The 22,749-nt window shown below is 39.1% G+C and overlaps 4 protein-coding genes across 19 annotated transcripts in view; 3 read left to right on the plus strand and 1 right to left on the minus strand.

The window, feature by feature from the left end:
• The window catches only part of LOC138180809 (uncharacterized protein F59B10.2-like), a 91,770-nt gene extending 78,490 nt beyond the window's left edge, over nucleotides 1-13,280 (plus strand). For 7 of the 11 annotated variants that reach the window (XM_069115016.1, XM_069115020.1, XM_069115013.1 and 4 more), the window contains 5 exons: nucleotides 8,496-8,636; nucleotides 8,716-8,856; nucleotides 10,285-10,345; nucleotides 10,662-11,998; nucleotides 12,075-13,280. In XM_069115016.1, the coding sequence (XP_068971117.1) occupies nucleotides 8,496-8,636; nucleotides 8,716-8,856; nucleotides 10,285-10,345; nucleotides 10,662-11,998; nucleotides 12,075-12,500 (2,106 nt within the window). In that variant the 3' untranslated portion in view covers nucleotides 12,501-13,280. Of the gene's footprint in view, nucleotides 1-7,033; nucleotides 7,524-8,495; nucleotides 8,637-8,715; nucleotides 8,857-10,284; nucleotides 10,346-10,661; nucleotides 11,999-12,074 lie in introns of all 11 variants that reach the window. The other 4 variants (XM_069115018.1, XM_069115017.1, XM_069115019.1 and 1 more) reach the window with 2 other exon arrangements.
• A 934-nt stretch (nucleotides 13,281-14,214) lies between these two features.
• Nucleotides 14,215-16,759, minus strand: GCS2beta (glucosidase 2 subunit beta). The gene is made up of 2 exons (XM_069115035.1): nucleotides 15,811-16,759; nucleotides 14,215-15,728 (listed from the first exon to the last, which is right to left on the minus strand). Exons 1-2 carry the CDS (start codon nucleotides 16,757-16,759, stop codon nucleotides 15,052-15,054), a joined length of 1,626 nt encoding a protein of 541 aa, XP_068971136.1. The 3' UTR covers nucleotides 14,215-15,051.
• A 513-nt stretch (nucleotides 16,760-17,272) lies between these two features.
• On the plus strand, nucleotides 17,273-21,267 carry LOC138180811 (OTU domain-containing protein 7B). 6 transcript variants are annotated; one of them, XM_069115033.1, is made up of 8 exons: nucleotides 17,273-17,407; nucleotides 18,288-18,528; nucleotides 18,612-19,030; nucleotides 19,112-19,483; nucleotides 19,560-19,873; nucleotides 19,952-20,110; nucleotides 20,188-20,260; nucleotides 20,320-21,267. In XM_069115033.1, exons 2-8 carry the CDS (start codon nucleotides 18,306-18,308, stop codon nucleotides 20,419-20,421), a joined length of 1,662 nt encoding a protein of 553 aa, XP_068971134.1. In that variant the 5' UTR covers nucleotides 17,273-17,407; nucleotides 18,288-18,305; the 3' UTR covers nucleotides 20,422-21,267. The 6 variants fall into 6 exon arrangements, with proteins under 6 accessions (XP_068971134.1, XP_068971129.1, XP_068971133.1 ...); XM_069115028.1 differs by having other exon boundaries at nucleotides 17,384-17,494; XM_069115032.1 differs by lacking the exon at nucleotides 17,273-17,407 and adding an exon at nucleotides 17,460-17,859 and having other exon boundaries at nucleotides 18,269-18,528.
• Nucleotides 21,268-21,884: 617 nt separating this feature from the next.
• JTBR (jumping translocation breakpoint protein JTBR) lies at nucleotides 21,885-22,709 on the plus strand. The gene is made up of 3 exons (XM_069116075.1): nucleotides 21,885-22,104; nucleotides 22,207-22,440; nucleotides 22,547-22,709. The coding sequence occupies exons 1-3, from the start codon at nucleotides 22,049-22,051 to the stop codon at nucleotides 22,707-22,709; spliced, it is 453 nt and encodes a 150-aa protein (XP_068972176.1). The 5' UTR covers nucleotides 21,885-22,048.
• The last annotated feature ends 40 nt before the right edge of the window (nucleotides 22,710-22,749 follow it).

The following is a 22,749-nucleotide window of genomic DNA, read 5'->3' on the forward strand; positions in this document are numbered from 1 at the left end:
AGAACTAGGCGAGTCTTAAATCGTATTCCGCGTGCGTGTCACTACGCCAGGGCGAGTTCTCTTTCGCTCGGAACGAGTTCTTGAGGACGCGCTCGTGGCGTGACCGAGGTCGCAAGAAGAAAGAGAAGAAAACCACGGCGCGTTCGCGGTAATCGCTCGTGCTCGCGGATAAGTGGCCGTCGCTCGTGAATTCGACCCGGTTGTCCTCGCGTTTCTTTTCCTCGTCTTCGCGATATCCCGTGAAACGACGTTTAGAATCGTTTCGGCTCGCGATTCTTTGTTTCCTTCGCGCCTTTTGTTCACGCTCGTTTCTCAATCCGTCCAATTACAGAGGAAAGAAAAGTGTCTGTTAAACAACCAATTTGTCGCCGATTCGTGCCAGGTTGCACAGATTACCACGTTTACTACGTTTTATCTTTTGGAAAGTTTGGAAAGGTCGAGTTTTATTCGGAGAGATAAACATCATTGTACGGAAATGATCCTCTTGTAACACGAAGATCGATATCGCGGGGGAAGTATCAGCGGAAAGCAAACGTGTTATTAGTTTCTCAAAAAGCCACGTAAGAGCATGATACGCGTATACGTGTGAAATTTAACATTTCGTTTCGAAGGAATCGTACAAATAAAATTACATATATTAATAACGTTAGGAATTCAAAGAAAGATAATTGCCATGTAAAAAATATCCTAAATTTGCTGTTCTTGATAAGAAAAAAGTTTTCATCGCGTTGATTAATTACGTAACAGAATCACACTTACAACCCCTGAATTATTAGAAGATAATTTCGCCTGACCTAAAGCCTGTTATATAAAGATTCCTACAATTTTTACACCCCGTTTTATCTAAATTATTAACCAAGGGCGTTGATCGAAAAACCAACGCGACTAACATCGAACAAATTGCAAAGACTGTACATGCGAAGCAACGGAAACTTACTTGGAATTTTATTTTCCAAGCGTTCGAGTAATAAAAAATATCAAAAAGTTGCGCGCGCTAACGTAGGAAGAATGCGAGATCGGTACAAAGCGTGCAGTTATCTGTTATCGGTTTTCAGCGAACCGACACGATAAGTGCAGTATTGTAGAACGAACGCAAGAGGTTCCGCAGTGAAATCATCGAACGTCCACGCTCCTGATTCGTCGCGGTATGATGCATTTTCACGCGAGCCGTGGATCATTTTCGTGCTCCTTCCTCGACTAGTCTACTCTCTTTCCGCGTATTTTTTTTTTCTCTCTCTCCCTCGCCTCGCCCCTCTCTACATCGCGCGACAATGGCACGGAAACGCGAGCACGTCGCTCGTAGCGTGGCGTGCCAGATTTCCAACATCCTGCCAACCTGCTTCAACATTCCCGATCGAACGGTCGGTCTTTGAATTTCAAAGTTTGAACGTACAACACGATTCTAATCTCGTATGGGCGTGCGTTTTCACTGTGAAATATGAAGACGTTGATTTGTAAAGGAAATTCCTGTGAAACGTTGAATCACCTGATAGAAAGCGAAATTGGTCGACGAGGGTTCGTTAATGAGACGTACGGTTGCAGAATCATCGTGCCGATACGATACGAGTTTCAGTGTCGAGAATCTACGGTTTCTTCAGTTTCTTCGATTTGCCTTACTTTCCATTTCCGTGAAAGCCGCGCTCGTTTTCCGCGGCATCGGACGGAGCCGATTACCTTCCAGTTCGAATCTTCGCGGATCAACGAGCGCATACGGATAAAAGAAAATTTCGTTAGGTGGAGTTTCTTATTAAAAGACATCCACCGCCGGTTATACGCGTCAAGCTACTAATTTCTTATATTTGGAGTAACGCGATAAATTACATTTTCTATCTTCTACAGGCAAGCAGTTTTATGATTCAGTACGATGTCGATTGATCGTGCGTCGTGAAAATTGTCTCGTTATTCGGTTTTGAAATTAAACGTGTTTATTCGCATACTCTCGCAGACAGTTTTAAAATATCCTCGTTATATCAAAATATCGCTTGTCCTAAAATAGATTTCGTCGACTGATCAGCCATCTTCTAAACACGTGGATATATCGTATCAAACTTCTCCTGTTTAGTCACGAAGTAACGTCAAAATATAAAAACCAGCAAAAATATATTTGTCGCGATTTGCTCCCGTAATCTTCATTTTATCGTAAAAGTTATTAATTTCTATCATCTGAAAAAATACAATTCTCCTATAGTCTCGTCTTCCCGTAAAAGATGATACCTTCCGTGATAAATTGTTTCCTCTGTACATCGAACCTAAACTCGATAAAGATCGATTTAAAATTTCCACTGGCAAAGGAGTCGAGGCACTTGAAAAAAAGCGAAAGATTTCGGTTAATCGCGAGGTGTTTGCTCGCGTGAGCAAAAGTAACGGTACGCGCACGAGCGATAAAGCAAATTGAGAATGATGACACAATAAGATACGCGACTGGCCAACTGGCATGGAAGAAGGCAGCTCGTGGACCACTGAGATCGATCCTGGATCGGATCTTGGTAACGACGAGAAGATGTGGAGCGTCGATACATCCGACAACCGATCTAATCTCAGGCTACTGCAGCCTGTTATCGTACTTTTATCGTTAGTTTCGCGTCAACGTCCAACCAACGCGCAACGCTTGCCTCGTGCTAGTAATCTTTGATCGAGAAACGCGAGAAATTGCCCAAGAATAACAAGCAGCAACGTTTCACGTCTGTGACGGTTAATTTTCATCGGAATATATAGTGGCGGTTCAACTACTGAATCGTCCAGTGATAATAAATAATTGTGACTGTCAGTTTGGTCGATAATCTCCGTAGCAACGAATAGTAACGACAACGCTCGGGTAGTTCGATTCATCGCCTTCGTTCCCCTAACTAACTACGAAATCGTAGGCTTTCCCTTGATATTACGTCTTGTCACGTAACGTACATGTAGGGTATGCGACGTTTCTTTCAAAATAAACGAAGACCACAGGTGAAAGACACGATGAGTCATATTTTTCATGTTTTACGGAAGAGCAAGTTTTTACTTTCGATATACATCGTCGTCCAATTTCTCGTCAAAACTGTCTTTCCATTCGATTCTGGCATTATGGGAGTACGTGTTTTCGTAGTTTCTTTGAATATTTACAAAGTATCGATCTCTCTATCGTGAGAAATGGGAAAATATCGAATAAAGACATCTCGAGGAGCATAGTTTCATTATTCGATCTAACAAGACGTAGAGAAAACATTTAGCGAATTTCTATTATCGAAATTGTTCGGTCTTGCAAACTTATCTTATTCAGCGACTTGTCGGACAAACGAGAAACTACTGTACCTTTCTACAAATATATCGTAGCAGGTGGAAAGCGAATCGGGCGAAAACGTCGGATTTTCTACAACCACAACCACTCTATTCGAATACCTGCAACACCTTCGATCGGCCGTTATTGCAAAATCACCGGTGTTTCAGTGCTCGGTCACACCTCTACCACCTGCACGATCTGTCCGCTTACATTCCAACCGGATACGCGCGATGTTGGTGCGCCGCGGCGCCGCCGGGTCCGGCGGAAATTACGGAACGTAATAATTTTCCACGAGAGAAGAGAAAGTGACGTCGGGACACCGTGGCGAAAGAAAACTCGAACGACGTTGCGCAACCGTTTAATAAACGCACCGGTTCGCGACCTGCTCGAACTACCGATTTCCGTTCAAGCTAATAACAATCCGATTCTGCTTACTCGAACGGAAAATCACCGAGGAATTTAGTAGGATCAGAGTCCTGCGAAAATGTGTGTCGCGGTTAGTAGGATGATCGGTGAATCAGCTGATAGAACGATCGCCGATAATCGTTTCGCGCGTTACCTTTTTCTCCCCGCTCGATCAATCAACCAGACATTTTTTGGTGGATACTCGGGCCGTGAATCGACAAGTTACCAATTGTAGACTTTGATTTTACAATTTGGAATTTTACATCAAACAGGATAATCGATTAGCTTGTGATTTGTGCGAGGGATAACTCGTAGCTTCTCGCTTTTAAAACTTCGCTAATAACATTGCCACTTCACTTGTAAGATATTTTGTAAATCCTGGAGGATCGAATTATTTTTCAAAAATCGCTAAAAAATTCCCGAATCTTGTTGTAGATTTAGACGTATGATGATTAAAAAGAATGATATTATAGAAAGCATGGTCCTTCTAAAAACTATTCACAATTCGTACGAAAACGATGGGATGGAAAATTATGAGAACTGCGTTCGGTGTTCGTCGCAAGGTGATATACTTTTATAAAGCAAATCTAGATTTTTATAACTGGCTTTTATATATTATTTATGATGTGGTATAAACGGAAACACGGTGCAGTGCATAAGGATGCGTTATAATCTTGCAATTCTTTACGAATCTTCTTCCCGTCTTTCCCAGTCTTTTACGAACACGCAACACATTATCTGCAAGGATTTCCTGTGGTGTCAGTTGGTGGAATAAAATCAGGGATGTGTCGTCCAGTAAGCTTTATCGTAGTTGGGATACGAGAATTCCTAGTATCGCGTAAATTCAACCGATAAAGTAGGTCGTGTAAACACGGATACGGTCGTTAAGGGGCAAATCGATGAATACCAGAGTCTTTACGAATCGACGTGATATTTTGTAAGAAACGAACGATATCAGTTTCATAATAGTTTCATAATGAATTTAACTTAATTACTAGTAGTGTGCGTGTAACTCTGATGTAAAAATTACCTGCGATTAGTTGGTTAGATAGCGATTCCGTAGTTTTCATTTCGAGGCCCATTCTGCAAGGCTGACCTAACTAAATGACGCAATCTTCGGAAAAAACTGTTCTTTCAAGTTTTTATACGTTCTCGCATGGTTATTGGATTAAATTATTTGATCGAAGAGCGGCGGATGTGAGCTCGGCAAAATCCAGGCCAAAGATGTGCCCACGTCGGGCGCCCACGATGTTTACCCAACACCTTTTCTCGATGAAGAGGCGCGAACGTTGCCGTTGCCGCGAACTCTCTTGCACGAGATTGCGTGTTCGATCTATCCATACGAGAAAAGCACGGCGAAGCAGCAAAATTCAAGCGCAAGTTCCATTCGAACGCGTCGATCGTCGTTTTTAGATATATTGGGTTGGCAACTAAGTGATTGCGGATTTTGTCGTTAGGTGGTATTGACAAAATCCGCAATCACTTAGTTGCCAAACCAATAGTAGAACCTTTGTCCGTAACTTGTTTATAGGAACAAGTTGATCTTCAGCCTCAGATATACGAACTCATAATCGAGCCTCTGTTATATCAGGCGAGATTGAGTATAACTTCAATTACACAAGCGCGTTATCTTATATTGACTATGTACGTTACATATAACTAATACACACTAGTTAACAACAGTTCTGTTAATTTAATGAATTTGTAGTATCGGTATATGAAGATCAGCGAAACGTATAAATTAATGAGAAACTAATAATAAGAAGCTACCTATCTAACGAAACTAACGATATTCATTACGTTCTTGCAGAATCAATAAATAATCAGATCGACAGTAGACAGGCTCAGGAAAGTGTTCGAACACTTTCGTACACATCTTTTATGAATATATGTATTATATGCGTTACACGAAACATTTTGTAATTTCATCGGCGCTGTAACGATGCTCGTTTGAAACGAATCGAAATTGAACGAATGGGAAAGTCTATAGTTACAAGATATTTAATACGAGAAATCGTATGTAACACTTGATTATCTATTATAGTAATAAGCCTCGAATTCAGCGAGACTATCTTCAACACTTGTTAAGAGTTTAAAATGGCTATTCATACGGCTGTTCGTATTAACTTTCTTCTAAACGTACGTTTACGGTATCTCGTAACCTCTGTCTCATTGCCAATGGAACCATAAAATGTTTCCCATATAATCGAAGAGTTAAAACAAGCGTGGAACGCTCACGCGACAAAACTCACTTTTCTACGTCGGATTTTAACGTTCGTCGAGTATAATCAACCACGATAATGAGACGGTGGTTATCTATTGTTTGCACGAAACAACGCAGGCAACAACTCAGAAAATGCGACATGACGTACCGTACCTACTACGCATTGTGCGTCCGTGACTTTTCCCCAAGCTGATTATCTACCTGGCGCATGGATCGAAACGCGGCAAGTAATTTCGTGGTGATTCTGTCGAGAGGGATCGTATAGAAGGTCGCGTGAGAAACGGTCCCCCAGAACCCGAGAGTGGTCGGAGGAAAAGGAGGACGAGCTTGGAGGCGGTCGTGAAATCCTGAGAAAAGCGATACGCTAACCGCGAAAACTAGGTAGGCCGAGGAGTTCGTTAACGCAATTAGGAACAAGCGCGATTGTTCTGGCCTGGAGAACGTGTTCTCAAGCTTCGATGGTCGAGGGGGGAATGATCGGCGTTTAGCGGTCGAAATTGTTCTAGAAGAAGACCCCATCGCATTGATAAATCGTTTGGAAAGTTTGCCTTCTTCGCGAAAGTCTTTTTTTTTATAATAGGATATCGTAAAAGAAGATTGAGAAACTTTTCGAAGAGAGAATCTATAAGTTTATGATAAAAACGTTTGGTGTATTTTCTAATCAGATACATATTATGACAAAATTCTCATCTATTTTGTAAATGTCAAAAGATCGATTCAAAGTTACATTTACGATTGTACGTATTAGGATACGATCAATATCAAAAAATCATTGACGTTTACAGATGAAGTATCGAGGAAACGATTAATGAAACAGAATTTTGTATCCAAGGTTGCCATCCGATATATACAAAGCCAAAATTTAAATCGTAATAATTATGTCTCCTGCGATATTTTCTTCCATCACAGTCTAAGTTATACCGAACAAATTTAAGACGAATCAAATAAGAAACACAAAGTCTCCTCGGAATCTGAATGTCGACGTCAATCGCGAATACTTTTGTCCTTCACTGTACGTACCATTCTGCTACGAAGCTCCTGGATTTTCTCTTCGACATAATCTCGATTTCCGTAATTCTCAGCATCCCAGGAACGTGGCTCGAAAAATCGTAGGACCCTTGTCTGAATTCCCAATGAAATTCCAGAAACTTCGCTATCGATAACTCGAGCACTCGGCTGTCCTATGACGTTGTTCTCGCGGCAATTCCGAGATCGTCGTAGCAGCGGGAGTTGGGCCGATCCTGGTCGTCTGAGGTCGCGCTAGGATCGACAAGTATTCGAGGATCGGGCAAACCAATCGCTGGAATCATGGTGGTGTCTCACCGCGAGGGCAGCATCTCGTCGAACATACGGGCGATAATCGAGCAGCTGAATCTGAATCCGGTAGAGACGAGACGGCTTATCGACCGGACGAAACAGGATGGCGCGCGATGCAAGAGTTACCAGGGAGTGCAACCGACGGCGAAGATCAGCATCGGCGTGTACGGGTGCAAGGAGAAGGTCGAGTACGAGATACCCGCCCCGATTAGGCGCGTGTGCAGGTTGGAAGATCGACCGAGACCGAAACAGGAAACCGGCCAGCGAAAGATCCTCTGCTCGATTAACAATGAGGCTGTCGAGAACGACGCGGTCGAGGTAATCGATCAGGAAAAACTAGCCTCGGTTCGAACGTGTCCTTTCGTTCTTTCTAACCACTGTGTTAGCGGATTCGTGGAACAAAACGTTTACAAAGCTCCATCTTTTTCTTTCGACGATACCAATGTTAGTTCGGCGTCATCTCTAATTGCTAATTCCTGATTATTGCAATGCTGTCCTTGATCTCGTTGATCTACAAAATAATACAATATAACAAGTGGATTGCGGATGTTTATGTAACTTGGTATTTTTATGAACATGGCTTGAAGCATATAACGTAAACAGGTATAATATTTAGCTACCAAGTACTTTGGATATCTTATATAGATATCGTGTACTTTGTTGCTTCATTTTTAAATTTCGCATAAATATCTGCAGTCTGACAACCAGTAACGTTGCGAATTCGTTGATTCTTTCGGAATTTTTGTTTCCAAATTTTTCTTGTGTCTATGTCGCGTGATTCTGTTGCGCACGGTGACGAGTATATAAATAAAGAAAGTTTTTATACCAAATTTAATTTAATTTAGTTATTATACTTATTATTCGGCATAAAAGCTTGCAGGCAGTACTATATTTAATGATGCTTCGAGGTACAAGGAATATGTCTTTCCCGTCAAATTTTATTCCGTTTATTAGACAAGTGAATAATTTTCACGCGAACAATTGACGAGCTCCGCGAAACTCCACGAATCGACAAATCGCTCACACAATACATCCTAACTGCTTCGTAATGACTAGACTGCTAATGTCTAACTATAGACGTGAAAGCAAAGATTTGTTTCATTTGCTAAACGCTATAACGAATACTAATGCGAGATACAATATGTCCCACGTTTACGCTATTCTTTGCGTGTTTTATATGTTTCTGCATATAATACATGCGCCCTATCTAATTTTACAACTTTGATTCGCCCGCGAATGCATACACATCGTTAGTTTAGTAATAACGCGTTACGTAAATTTGGCTGCAAGGACAAGATCGAGGACAAGGAGTTCGGATCGATAAGATCGGCGTGCAAAATCGAGGATCGGCCAAGACCAAAGCCAGAGAGCAGACGTACAATCCCTCAGGCGATGAAAGAGCAATCCGTTCGAGCTGAAGATACGATCGAGGTAATCGATCAGATCCCGTGATTTTCACGTTACTAGAGACACGTTGTATATTATTCGATATATTGCTCGAACGATGTAGGATAAAGCGGAGGATGAGTCGACAGGATCTGTTAGATCTTCGTGCAGGATCGAGGATCGACCACGCTCGAAGCCGGAAACGAGACAGAGGATCCCGCCGATAATCAAAGACGCGAGTCCACGAATCGAGGAGACGATCGAGGTAATCGATCGGCCGTTAATTACGTCGATCTTCGGTTCGGCCAGATCCGATAAAAAAAAAAAAAAAAAAGAAAGAAAGAAAAATCCAATCAAACCTTTTCTCACAATGACGTGGCTAAGAAGATTAGTTTAAGATTAATCTGTTAACCAGGCCATCTTTCGATCAGAAATCTGTACAATCATGGCAGTAGAAGTTAAAGAGGACAGATCAATTTTAATTGGATTGATATACGACGTAATTTGTTTTTAATTAAAAGATACGGAATACTTAAAGAGGTATTTTAGACTGAGAATATTGTAGACCGCCTGGTGGTCTATATAGAGCATCACCTTTCAGACTTTAAGATTTTTCCTTTTTTCAAAGTAACTGTAAAACTTTTTAGTACCATTCGTTTATTTATGTTTTAAAATTAGTCGCCACGTTTTTCGAAGCAAATAAAATTGAAATTGATCGAGTTATAAGGTATTTAACGCGGTCCGTTAAAAGAGATGTATAATCTACTGGCTGACACGATTCCGGCCATTCTACTTATCTACATCGACAAAACTAAAGACATTCTTAATTGGTACGAACGTCATTACCACGTGAAACGAGATGAAAGAAAAGTATCACAAACGATATGAAAAATATTAACGATCTTTCTGTTTATCGAGATAACAAGCAACTTTGACATATAATAATTCGCGTAAAATAATATTACGAATATTGCGAAATTCTTTTGCAAGCATAGTCGCTGCTTGTATCTATACTTCCTGACAATACAGAAGTAGAAAAGCAAATTTTGTTCAATGTTCTACGCTAGAATACCCTTTTGAATAAAGATATTATCATATCCAAGAGGCAATTGATTGAAATAACAAATTACTTATTGTCCGGCTAATAGGTTGAAGTGTGTCAGCGGTAGAGTTAGACCGGCGACGAACAAAGAAAAGAGAAATTCGAGTTTCGTTTTACGAAACGAGCGTAGATTCTCTGATCGACTTGTATACCAGCTGTTTGCCGCGCGATTACGCTCTCGACAACGACGTGCCGCAAAACGAGGGGGGAACGGTAGCACGAACGAAAGGTTTTCCTGGTGAAGAAGTGTCTTTCGAGACGGCACCTGCAACCGGTTTCGAACGATCACGGTTAACTGGCCGCACTTGCTCGTCCCGATAGTGGTTAATACCGTTATACCCGGCGTTTTGCGAGCCCGCCTGCCGATGCACTCGGCTCAAAGGCCACTAACAGTGTCACGAATAATTCGTCTAGCCCGTCGTCGGTCTATTTTTATTAATTTTCTATTATTTTATGAATTTTTTAAATTCTCTGTAATCGGTCGTTGGCGTCGTATAATATTAATTCCGTATGTGTTTTTTGATACAGAGTTTAACGACGATTAATTGAGTAAACGGTGCATTGAATTTATCTCTGAATTTTGTTTTCTAGGGCTCAAAATCGCCAAAGGACACGATCGATCATATTATACCTGTGGCCAAAGAAGATTTACGTAAGTGTCTAACTTAACATGCTTATTCTTATTACGTAATTTCACAGACTGTCGGATTTTAATATAAATCTATATTTCTATGGACGCGAAGAGCAGTGAACTTAAATCGTGTTATAACGCGTCTACCTAAGATTTTCAAGAGGATCGTGGCTGATCTTCAAGATTCAAATATTTCTTCGGAAGTTATCGAACTATTTCGTACTGTAATAAATAATACGCAAAAATCCGCAGTCTGTTCGTAAAACATGATTCGAACGACTAGGTAGATAACGTCAAATTTATTCTATTTTAACAAAACTTTCCATTTGTCCACCAGCGCAACTGGAAAGCGCCAGTTTGAACCATACAGCGGCACATCACCGAATTGCGGTTCGACCCAAAAACCGGAGGCCTCCGAGGCGTACTGGCTCTCAAGCTGCCAACACATCCACGTCGACGATCACGACCATAGCGGAGGATTCGTTGGACAGCTTGGATCAGCAAACGGTCAGCGTGAACAGCAATGCGTCTTCACCGACTGAACCGAAGAACGTGTCTATCACGAGGAAATCTTCGAGTAGATTGTCGCGTACGTCGGACATTTTCGAGCAACTGGAAGCTAAACTTCCTAGAAAGCCACCTAGCGTGGCCTCTTTATCCCCGGACAGCCTGGACGCCGTGACTGCCTCGAGAGCGAGCGTCGAGGTGAACGACGACTTGGAGAAGCAGCCAGAAGTTCGATCGATCGTCAGGAAAGCGTCGAATCGAACACCAAAGAATACAGAGATGTTCGAAGAGCTGGAATCGAAGCTACCTCGAAGGAGATCCTCCAACAGATTGTCGAAATCGCCTGACAGTCTAGAAGTGGCTCCCAGTTGGTTCTCCAAATCTACGGAAGGCTTTGACAAATTAATGGAGTACGAACAAGCGAAACCCGTGACTCGAAGACTGCTAAACCCAATCTCGAAGTCGATCGATCGCGTGTCCAAGTCTTCCGACAGCCTAGAAGCGATAGAGGCGTTAGCCAGCGACGAATCCATCGAACGTAGGAGGAGCAGCTTCGAGTTGCGCGCTCGCAGATCCTCCAAGAACATATCAAAATCGTCGGAGAATTTCGAGGTTTTGGAGCAAACGCAGATTGGAACGGAGACTGTTCAAGAACTGCAGAAGAGGAGTAGCATTTCGGATATCAATCTGTCTCGGGGAAGAAGGTTATCAAAGAGTACATCCAAGTCGTCGGAGGATTTCGAGAGGATCGAGATAAGCGAGTCGAAAGACGAGGGGGAAAATATCGGAGATAGTTTCGGGAAATGCTGCAGGAGATCCTCGAAACGTATGTCGTCCGAAAGCTCTGACAATTTGGAGTCGGATGACAGATTGGAAAACAGGAGAATCAGAAGAACACCAAAAAGAATACCGAGCACCAGTTACGTGGACATCGTTCCAACGGACGATGGAGAGGAAGAGAAAAGACCGATCACGGTTAGGAAACCAGCCAGGCTTCAGAAATCGTCTGAAAGCTCGGAGCTTGGCAGTACGGATACGTTAGATTCTGAGAGGAGGAATAAGTCGTCGGAGAGTACCGAAACTTTGGACAGTTTGGAGAGAGATTTGGATCAGGATAGGAAACACGAAGATCTCGCGGACGCTGTTGCGGATAGACGCGACAAAAATGTAAGTTTTTGAGAAAGTCGATTTTTGCTCGTATTAATTATTGATCGAGTAAAAAAAGAAATGTTTCTATTTGCAGGATCCTTGGACCAATAAACCTCTAATGACGTCGCATTCGGAACAAATTTCAATGGCGGACGGCACGGAGGACTCCAAATCCTTGATCTCACCGGACAAATTCTACTGGCGCCAATCATCGGAATCGAAGGAGAACATCGACATTCATCAATTATTAGCCATCACGATAGTTACCAGAATGGCCGACAACGGCAATAACCAACGAAGCTCTGTGATTTATCCTAAGAAGAAGCAACAGATCACCACGTCACAGCCTACCTCGCCAGTCGCTAAACAAGAAGATAACAAGATGATCTTCGACAATCTCCTCGTTAGTAAGAACGACGAAGATTTGCAAAACATGTTAAACGGCAATATATCCGAAGTATCCACGGACACAAAGAGTTTCAAGGAGAAACTAATCATGTTCGAGAAACTCGGCAAATGAACACTACACACATCTACACACGTAATTAATTAACAGGCACGCGTTTGATTGATTTCGCCTGTTTAATGGAAAAAAGGATACATAAGAAGAGAAACTGGTCGAGACTATGCAAAGCCTTTTTTTCCTATGTAAACTTTTTTATATCTGGATTTCATTTGTAGACTGAATAAGCTGAAGGAAACGAAATACGAACGAAGATGTTCGACTGGTTAAGACTATAAGATGGACAATAATGTAAATTATTTACTTCAAATTTTTATAATGTTTTTCATGAGGCGTATCTTCGTTTCTCACTCGCAAACACCAAAAAAAAAGAAAAAAAAGAAACAAAGGAAAGTGGAAAGGTAATCAATATGTAAAAAGATTTTAAATTGGTCCGTGGCGAGAAAGTTGTAAGGTCAACGTGTTTAAACATAATTACTGGCCGTAATTACTTGTAAATCGCGTGTTATTTAACTTGTTCCGTTGCAATCGTATTTTCTTCCTCCTTTTTTTTCTACATGTAACAAAAATCGCATACACGATAAGATTACCGGTCATAGCCGAATGCAGTATTAGGTGGTGCGCGATACCGCGAATCAATATACTCGCGTGTCGTGCTTACAAATTCTTCTCGTGTTAGGAGCTTAGTGTTTCTTGTTGTACAGTAGCTTAGAGTCGCTAATAAATGTCGTGTTTCGTTCCACTGTGTAAATACAAAAAGGAAAAACCCCATTGCAAAATTAGGCACGAATATAAGGTATACGAATAAAGAGAATATATAAAAGATAATATAGAAAATATAATAGTCAACATGATTTAAGGAGTGTTTAGTTCAATGGCCAAAACGAGTCATTAAGCGAACACAGGGTATGTTGTTAAACGAAAACATAGTTCAATTATATTTAGAGATGTTGTGGTAAAATCTTTGGGAAATGCTGCCTTTCCATATCAATCTAGTAGTTTCTACGTGTCGACGTCAAACCATGCGAAATTGACAGAGATTATGTTCTGTACTATTAGATATTCGATCTACTCTTTCCAGATTTTGAAGAAGCGATAATGCCTTAAGTTGTTTTCTTTTTGTATGAGTAATACGATAAACGAAATGTATCTTTTGATTTTAAATTGAAGATTGTACGTCTGAGAATTATAAATTCCACGTTGAGATCAAAATAATCCGTGTACGTTCAAAGGGAAACAGTGGATCATCGTGGGGTGAAGAAAAGACGTTAGAGCGTATCGTCTTCATCACGTAATACCGCGTGACAAGACAAGATACTTCTTTCCAGTCTTTTAAGTGCCTTAACGAAGTACCAAGGAATCGACTGGTTGCGGACATTGTTGGATAAATCGCGCAGAAACGTTTATCACTTTCCTCCCTATTGACCACCTCCCCTTTTAGTTTTCTAGTTAACTGTAAAAGTCTCAAACTCCAAAAGATACGCGTAGATTGTTAGGTTAATGAGACATAAATAGAGAATTGAATTAACCATCACTATAACGTATAAGAACTGGCATAATTGAAAGAAGAATATAAATAAATAAATAAATATATATATATAAATAAATACGCGTATATATAAATATAAATATATGTATATATACATATATATATATATTTATATTTGTATACATATTATAGTATATATAAATACATATAAATATATACAGGAATATAATACAGAAAGAGTAAAAGTCGCCCATTTTAATGTAAATAAAGCTGCCATCGTAATTACAGTTCGACAACAAAATTCTTTTCCTCTTTATTGAACCCGCATTCCGACGCGTCGATCACGGACGCATCTTTAGAAAATTACAAAATATCTCGATACATTAAATACAGTTTTCTACGTTACACGTAGCAATTTGGGAAAATTTTTTTTTCTCGAAATTTTCTTACAGAGTGTATATGTGTGCATGAGTGGTTGCTTCAGTTCATTTACTTCGGGTGAGAGTCTTGTAGACCTTGACGAAAATAGGTAGTCGCTCAACTGCGTGATGACCCAATGACGAGTGAAACAGCTTAGGTCGTTTTATTCGGACCAGTTCATAAAAATTCGTCTCGTACAAAAGGAGGAATGTATAACAGTAACACAATATTGGCAATTACCGTGTAACAACGACTTCTTATTCACTTATCACGAATATTAAAATGTCTCTCTACCTTTTAAGCAAACTGAGCTCGTTGATAACTCACGACCGCGTTATCGGCTACGAATTCTGTTTGTTTATGTATACAAGTACAACGACAAAGAGTTTCTAATGCAAGGACGAATAACCGATCACGATTTCGATACTCGATAAAATTACCATTACTTATCGTGCAAGTTTTGACTAGGGTCTCTTACTATAGCTTATCAGTTTCGTTTATCTTCAATAGTAAAAAACTTTGTGCAAATTTGCGAATGTTGTAATAACTTTTTATTTAACGCGTTAAACGTTCAAGAAACAAACTTGAAAATAGGTGAATCGCGCGCGGTCGTTATTCACCCTTGCCATTTTTATGTACCTTACGTTTCAAAGTCATACAATCGCGTATTAAATCCTGCACGTTTATGCGATATGAAATTTATAATTCGTCATGTGTATTAGCGGATTCCAGATTCGCATTGCATACAACTGGCGTGGAAAATTCCATAGCGTACTCGCACCGGCTAGGTTCTGTCACTGAAACTAGTTTATTTTCTTTACCACAGCTGAGATTGACAATGGTAGAACGCGCAGGTCCGTTCCAACAACTGAGGCCAGAGTCGTATTTCATCTTCGAATACCTTTGACCTTCCGGTCCGCTCCAATCGTTCCAGTGACCTAAGTTAATGTCGCTGCCGCCAGATTTCGATCTCTGCGTCGCTCTCGAAAACATGCACAAGGTGTAAACATATTCCAAATTGGTATAATCGAAACATTCGCCGTCTAGAGGTATAAATTCGTTGTCAACGCCGAAGTCACGATCTAATTTTTCTTCAAACTCTCTGATTTCCGTTAACAGTTCATTCACGGATTTTTCCGCTTTTTCGAAATTCTCACGTGCAGCTGTTGCTTCATCTATGAGAGTTTGCGTTTCTTCGTCGTACTGCACTTGAGATTCCTCAGGTTTCAGCTGTTCTTTGCCTGCAACTTCATCTGCCTCTGTGCCATCAACTTCAACTTTTTCTTGCTCAGATATTTCATCTCCTGGCTCGTGAATCTCTCCTTCATCTTCTTCGTCTTCTCCCTCTTCTTTCTGACTTGCTGGTTTAAACATCCCTGAAATAAGATATTAATACAATGCATAGTTCAAAATAGAAGTAAAAGAAATGTATCACCAACAGACAATCTCTCTATTAACCTTGTTCTAACATTAAGAAGACCTTTGCATTTGGCCATACTGAATCAATAAAATCTTGAAGATTGACTTCCTTCTGATTATTTAAGAAATACATTGCCTCTTCTTCGGTTACAACTCCATTCCTGTCTTTATCAAACGTCACCCTAGTTTGAAGCTCTGCAATTGTTACAGTACCACTATTATCGGAGTCTAGTAGTTTAAAATAATCCTCTGCATCTGACTCGTGTAATTCTTCATCCTCTTCTCCCTCTTGTGCTACAGATTGTTCTGGTTCAGCTGGCTTGTACTTTTCTAAAGCAGCTCTTTCGCGTTCCTCCGCTTGAGTCTTCAATAATTCTTTCTCCTTCTTTACAAGTTCTGCTTCTTCGTATTCTGAGCGCAATTTAACTAAGCGTGCTTGATAATCTGTCTTTAATTGTTTGCCTTTAGCAATCATTTCCATCCTTATCTTGTTACCTTCCCTTATCAACTCTTCTGCCTTTTGTTGCTCCAACCTGGCTTCCTTCCCAAGTTCATTACAATTATTTAAGCATTCCTTGCCTGAGCTATATTCGTCACTGGCATCGCAACAGTCGCAAACACCGTCGTTTACCCAGGTGGATGGTATATAGCGAGGCTTATGACCGGAATTTTCGCAGTAAAATGAGCCGTTTGTGCAGGCAGGCGTACCGGGCTCATCACTGCCATCCGCGCAATCACAATAATTATCATTTACATGTGAAAATGGTATTATTAGGCTTCCATCAAGGCACTGGAAGTCACGATCCGATGGGTAAAGCGAACTTTTCGCGTTAGGTATCCCACGAATTTGCAACACCTTAGAACCGGCTACGTGGCCCAATAGAATCAACAGATTAACTGATAGAAAAAACATCAGGTGTATGCCGCAATTATTCATCGTGATAATATTCCTTTCGATTCTCTGTCCACTGTATGAAAATATTATCATCCACGGTAAACTGACAAACTTTTCCAGCAAAATCGACCAACTTTTTGAGGTTTAAAACGGACACGAGTACATAACACACACACTCGTGCACGCCTACTACATCGGCATGGTCGCGTCTCGCAACTTACGTTTAAACAAGGTAGACGAACTACAATGTCGAAAAATGGTAACCTGTGGCGCTACAGTTTGCACGCGACTTAGTAAATCATGTTAAGGCGGCTTTTTCAGTTGCACAGTTTTCTGTAATCTTCCAAAAACGCTCTCAATGAATAATGTTACATTGTCTACCGTTAGAAGATGTATAATTGCTTTCTAATAAAAAACAACGTAACGGAATATTAAGAAAACGCAGGTGTTTATCTTTGGAACGATAATAATAATGAATCATAATGATTAATAACCCAAACCCCAAAAAAGTTAAAGTTAAAATAAAACAGCTATATGATTTTATATTGATAAAAATAAAAGAGAACGATGTAACTTGATAAAGGTCAATGATTAATTTTGGTGGTGTTTTCTATTAAATTATTCTACAAATGTGCTATACATATTTCATACTATATAGGTGGGCGGTACATGTGATGCGCAATGCTTGCTTTCAAGGTTAAATGCATTTCTAAGTAGCGACACGATATTATGTGATAAACGGTACGAATGAATTTCTTGTATTTCAAAATTGGTTACGTTATCGTGATCAGAATCAACTTGTCCATTGGTGGGCGGGAATGCAACTGCGTAAATAACAACAGTGTATCTCTTAATCCCTCGTTAATTAGACATGTGACCGATTTAGAGTTTCACGATGACTTCCGTGACGCAATAATAATAATTCGCTTCTTATTCTCTTTACTCTCCTACCAGTTAGTTTCGAGGTTGCGTGTTCTAGGTTATGTTGTGTTTGTATCAGCTCCTGTGCAAACAGATTCTTGGCCGTTTTCATACATTGTGGGTAGCCTTGTGAGATAGGGTTTAGTACGAATACAGTGGTACAAAATGTGAGATAGTATACGAGCGGCTTGTGCATCGTAGTCCAATTAGAATACTATTTAACGATACTCTACCGCTACGCTCCACTTCACTAATTCGATATACGGGCCAAGGTTTGCACATTTTGAATAATGATATCCGATAGTGGCACATATACATACAAGTTCTTCGTATATATAATTCTATTTATATATATAAATGTACATATATATACCGTCTGCTTTTTTAGTCACTTTTGATATTTCGTAATCATGAGGATTAAAATACTTTCTCCTCGCTTTCTTTTCCTTTTAATTGTATTTATAATTAAATTTGTTATGTACATAACCATTCTATGTTTATTACCATACAAATGTCACCTTGTTCTATTTTTAAATACTAATATATACATGTATATTGTTGTGTAAAGCCATTTGACTGCTGCATTTTTGTAACTCTTAGTTGTATACTATATGATAACTCGCATACATTTTCTGTGATATCTTTTTATCACTTTTGTAATTGTAACGTCATTAATTTTAGATGAACTGCTACTTTGTAGGTGCAAGAAGATAGTGTAATGAACGTAGGACTGTCCACGTACGATGGTTTGGAGAAAGAGACAAGTTCTAATAATGCATTGGAAAATGGAGGAGGAACTACAAAGAAGCTAGCCAGAGGTATATCTCGAGCAACTGAAAATGCTGCCATTGTCTCTTATGCTCGTTCTCAATTAGCAACTATAGAATCTCTAGATACTCCGGAGTTTACATTTTCACTTCCTGATCTAACTGTATATCCAGGTATTTTACCTATGCTCTAGTATAACCAGTTACAATTACTTTCTCTATTGTGTCTTAATAATTGAATGATACATTACACTTAGATTCATTTCGACAATTTTTGGAAAGAGATCTAATAGAAGGTGGGTGCTTAACTTCTTTGGAAGCTGCTGGTCGTTTAAATTGGTGGTGTGGGGGATGTAAAAATGGAAGTAACAGAGTTTTATGGCCTTTGGCAACATCAGGAGATGGCAATTGTCTCCTACATGCAGCTTCTCTTGGCATGTGGGGCTTTCATGATAGACTTCTTACACTCAGAGAAGCTCTGTATAATACATTGGCTAAAGGAGAATATAGACATGCTTTGTTTAGAAGGTGGAAATGGCGCCAAATGGGCTTAAATGCAGCTTCAGGTTTATCTTATACAGAGGCAGAATGGTTAGAAGAATGGCAAACTATCGTAGATATGGCTTCTCCTATTCTCAGGAACCAAACTGCTACTTCCTACCAAAGTCTTGAAGAAGTATGTAAGGTTTCTGTACTTTTTTCTAATTTTTCTGCAGTTTCAGATTTACCACATACTTATGCAGTTGAAACTTTATAGGTACATATATTAGCTTTGGCTCATGCTTTAAAGCGGCCTATAATAGTTATAGCGGAGACTATGTTAAAAGATGCAGAAGGTGTAGCTTTAGCACCAATTCCATTTGGTGGAGTGTATTTACCATTAGAAGTATCTCCGACGCGTTGTCATAGAACCCCATTGCTTTTAGCATATCATTCAGCTCATTTTTCTCCTCTCGTTACGGTGGATGGAGCGAGTGATTTTGGAGATGGTTGTAACGAAGGTGTTAGCATACCTCTTATAGATCCAGATACAGGTCAACTACTATCAGTTTTATTCGCGGTAGATCCAGGACCTGATTGGGATTGGGAAGAAGGTTCACGAGACTTGCTAATTTGTCAACAAGATACGGTAATTAATCTTATCGATAACATAAACTATAGTTACAACGTACATTAAAATATAATTACTCAATATTGGTATTTAGATGGAAATTTTATTGCGGCAATATTTAGACTGCGAATATCAAAATTTCACATCGGAAGAAATCGAGAGACTGTCAGATACTGATGGTTCACTTTCTAAAACTGCGAAACAATTGCTTGGAGTTGCTAAACAATTCGGATCAATTGGAAAATCCGTTAGTAAAAGACTGTGGTCTATGACAAAGAGACCAAAGAGTTTACCAGCAACGGCTGGTGGACTTTCAACGGAAGGTTTGTTATGTGTAAGGATCAGAAGTAGACGTCATCAATATGTGGATCAGATGCTTCAGAATTACCTCCAATGTGCTCATGCAAGGTATAGCAATCTTATGTAGTTATGATAATTTCATTTTATAGCTAGAATACGACTTCTAATCATTTTTATGTCATACAGATATCTCCAAGATCATAAAGTTGACGAGACTGGGAGCGAAATGAATTATGGTGCTGGCAAATCTAGGTTCTATACAGCCAGCGATCAAGACAGCCATGCAAGCGTCAGCAAATTGTTACCGACCAATCCGAATAAAGATCGTACACTTTATCTTTCAAGGTACTGAGATTAATATACCTCTCTATGAATTATTCTATTAGTTTTTGTGTGTATCGCACAAATTATTTTTTCCATAGATCTACTTTTTATAATGACCAACCATCAGTTTATAAACAGAGGCCAGAGTCATGGAATGCCAATAGTTTGGAGGTAAGGATTTAAATATTCATTGTAATTACGAAACTTGAATAATTTGAGGTTTTTCTTAGGCTAATGTCAAACAATGTCGCAATGAAGACTGTCAATTTTTCGGTTCTGCAGAAAATGATTACTTCTGCTCACAATGTTGGGCAAACCAACTTTATCGTTGAGAAATTGCTGGTCTCAACGATACATGACAATAACTCTTTAATATTGCTCGAGTTAAATGACATATAATCGGATTTAGGTATAACACTAGCCATTTTAAAAAGTTGCTTAAAAAAAGAAATTGTCTCGCCAGATTTTCTTCTTCCTGATATGTTAATTCATTCTATTTAGTTTTTTTATTTAAAACTAGGCAACATACCAGTGATTCTCGTATATCGTGACAATAAAACGCTTTCTCTTTTAAGAGCGTATGCGCATGGTCTAATATTGCACTTGTCATTCAAATTTTGTTCACACATATTTATCGTTATCTTTCTTTATTTATTACTATTCATCTTTCTAAGAAGCATATCAGATATACAGGGTTTATCTGTTTCTGAAACATATATACATACATATATATACCACAGCTTAAAAGTCCATCACATAGCTTATAAGACCGAATCATATTAAATACAAAAAGTATTATATTTTCGCAAATAACGATACGTCACTATTTTCATGACAAGTAAACAATTCCTAACTTTTTTGCACGTGCCTTCTATCTCGCATAATACAGAAACAAGTATACAAGCATAATGATAATACTCGATTTTCAACGCAATGATGAAAATGCCATTTTCTGTCGCAGCTATTTCTATCGCTTTAAATATACATAATGCTTTGTATAAATTGATGGCGCTTTACTTATTTACTCACTGCTTCAGTGTGTCTATCTAAGAGAGCGCGGGTTTGATATTTAATATTATAATATTAAATTGATATCAAATCATTCATTGTATTCAGTCTCGTTGCCTGTTGGCAATTATTTATGTAAAATTGTGTGAAAAATAAAACATATTTTTATATTTTGGACCTTTTTATATTTCCCTAATATCTTATGAACCTTTGTATCATATATATTTTGAAATATGAATCGTTTAAAAAAACTGAAGATCTTGTTATGTTTTCGACGATCTGTATATGTACGTAGATTGCATTATATTTTTAATTTAGTGTGTACTAATTCTTGGCATGCATTTCTTATAAATAAAGTGAATAAATATAGACGTATTTCGCCTACAATAGTGAGAAATGCACATTTCCCCACTCGCTGCGTATATGCATATAACTCCCACTAAAAAAAATGTATGTATAGTTCTGCCGTTTCACTGCCAGAGGTGGTAATTCATGCAGCATACTTTTGGCTGAATTTTTCCTATGTTCGTCAACGATCAGCCTACTCATCTTTTAATCTATAACTACAGGTACAACTTCCTCTTTGGTGGCTACTGAAGTCAGGGGCGACAATAGAACTCATGCTCGCATACCTCAGCAGTGATAAATACAAGAGTTGTTAGTGATAATATACCGACATCTTGCTGTTTTATAATACTAACGAGTCGCCTGTGATGATTCCTATGTTCACCGTAGGAAATTGCGGAGGGCGTAAGACACACTCTGTTTTTTTGACTGGCCGGTATTTCATACCTTGATACACGAAGTTCTTTTTAATGTCGTGTCATTCTATCTTTAGCCAATGGTTTTGGCTTTATTTACGAAGGTTTCTCTAAAAATTTTATTTATTTCTCACATGAGTCACGTAAGCTGACCGAGAAAGCCGAAATTCATGACACAGTGTACCTCGAAATGATCGAGTTATGCACAAAAAAGAGAATGTTAATTGGTATAACACTATTAGGAGGGTTAGTTTTGTTCTATAGTTCTTTGTCTATCGCTGTGAATATTAACATACCGTTAGTATGGTTATTATAAACGTATTAATAACATTATATTTTTTATTCTAGGTTAACAATACTGGTATTAATTGTTGAAAGCCATTGGACAGAAAATCCTAACAAGCTTTATTTAGAAAATTTTGAAAATAATACAAGATGCATTTCTGGAGATGAATATGAAGTAACATCAGAATGTCATCCATGTTCTGCTTTTGAAATAGCAAGTAAAAGCATTGATGTATGTATTTATGCCAGATACAAGGAAGTTCTGAAATGTAAAAGCGGAGAGGCTATAACAAGAAGGTAACTAATTTTCTGTTTTTCTGTACTTTTACTAGTTTTTTTATACATAGTTTTATGAAGAATTGCACAAATATTGTAGTAAATATAATACATATATGTAATTCAGTTGTGACAGGGTAGCTTGGTTAGAGGAAAGAGCATTTTGGAAGTTTGAGACGGTTATGTTCCTTTTGGCATTAACTTCCTGTATCAGTGTTTATTGGAGAGAAAATGTCCTGAGGCAAAGGATAATAAGAAAAGTAGCCAGGCAACTGAGGGCTAGCGCATAGTATAATAAATAACATCTTTTATTTCTTTTATTTGTGCTTT

Source organism: Bombus flavifrons, chromosome 6 (assembly GCF_040668555.2).
Source record: "Bombus flavifrons isolate JBK064 chromosome 6, iyBomFlav1_principal, whole genome shotgun sequence".
In the NCBI taxonomy this organism is placed as follows: Eukaryota; Metazoa; Arthropoda; class Insecta; order Hymenoptera; family Apidae; genus Bombus; species Bombus flavifrons.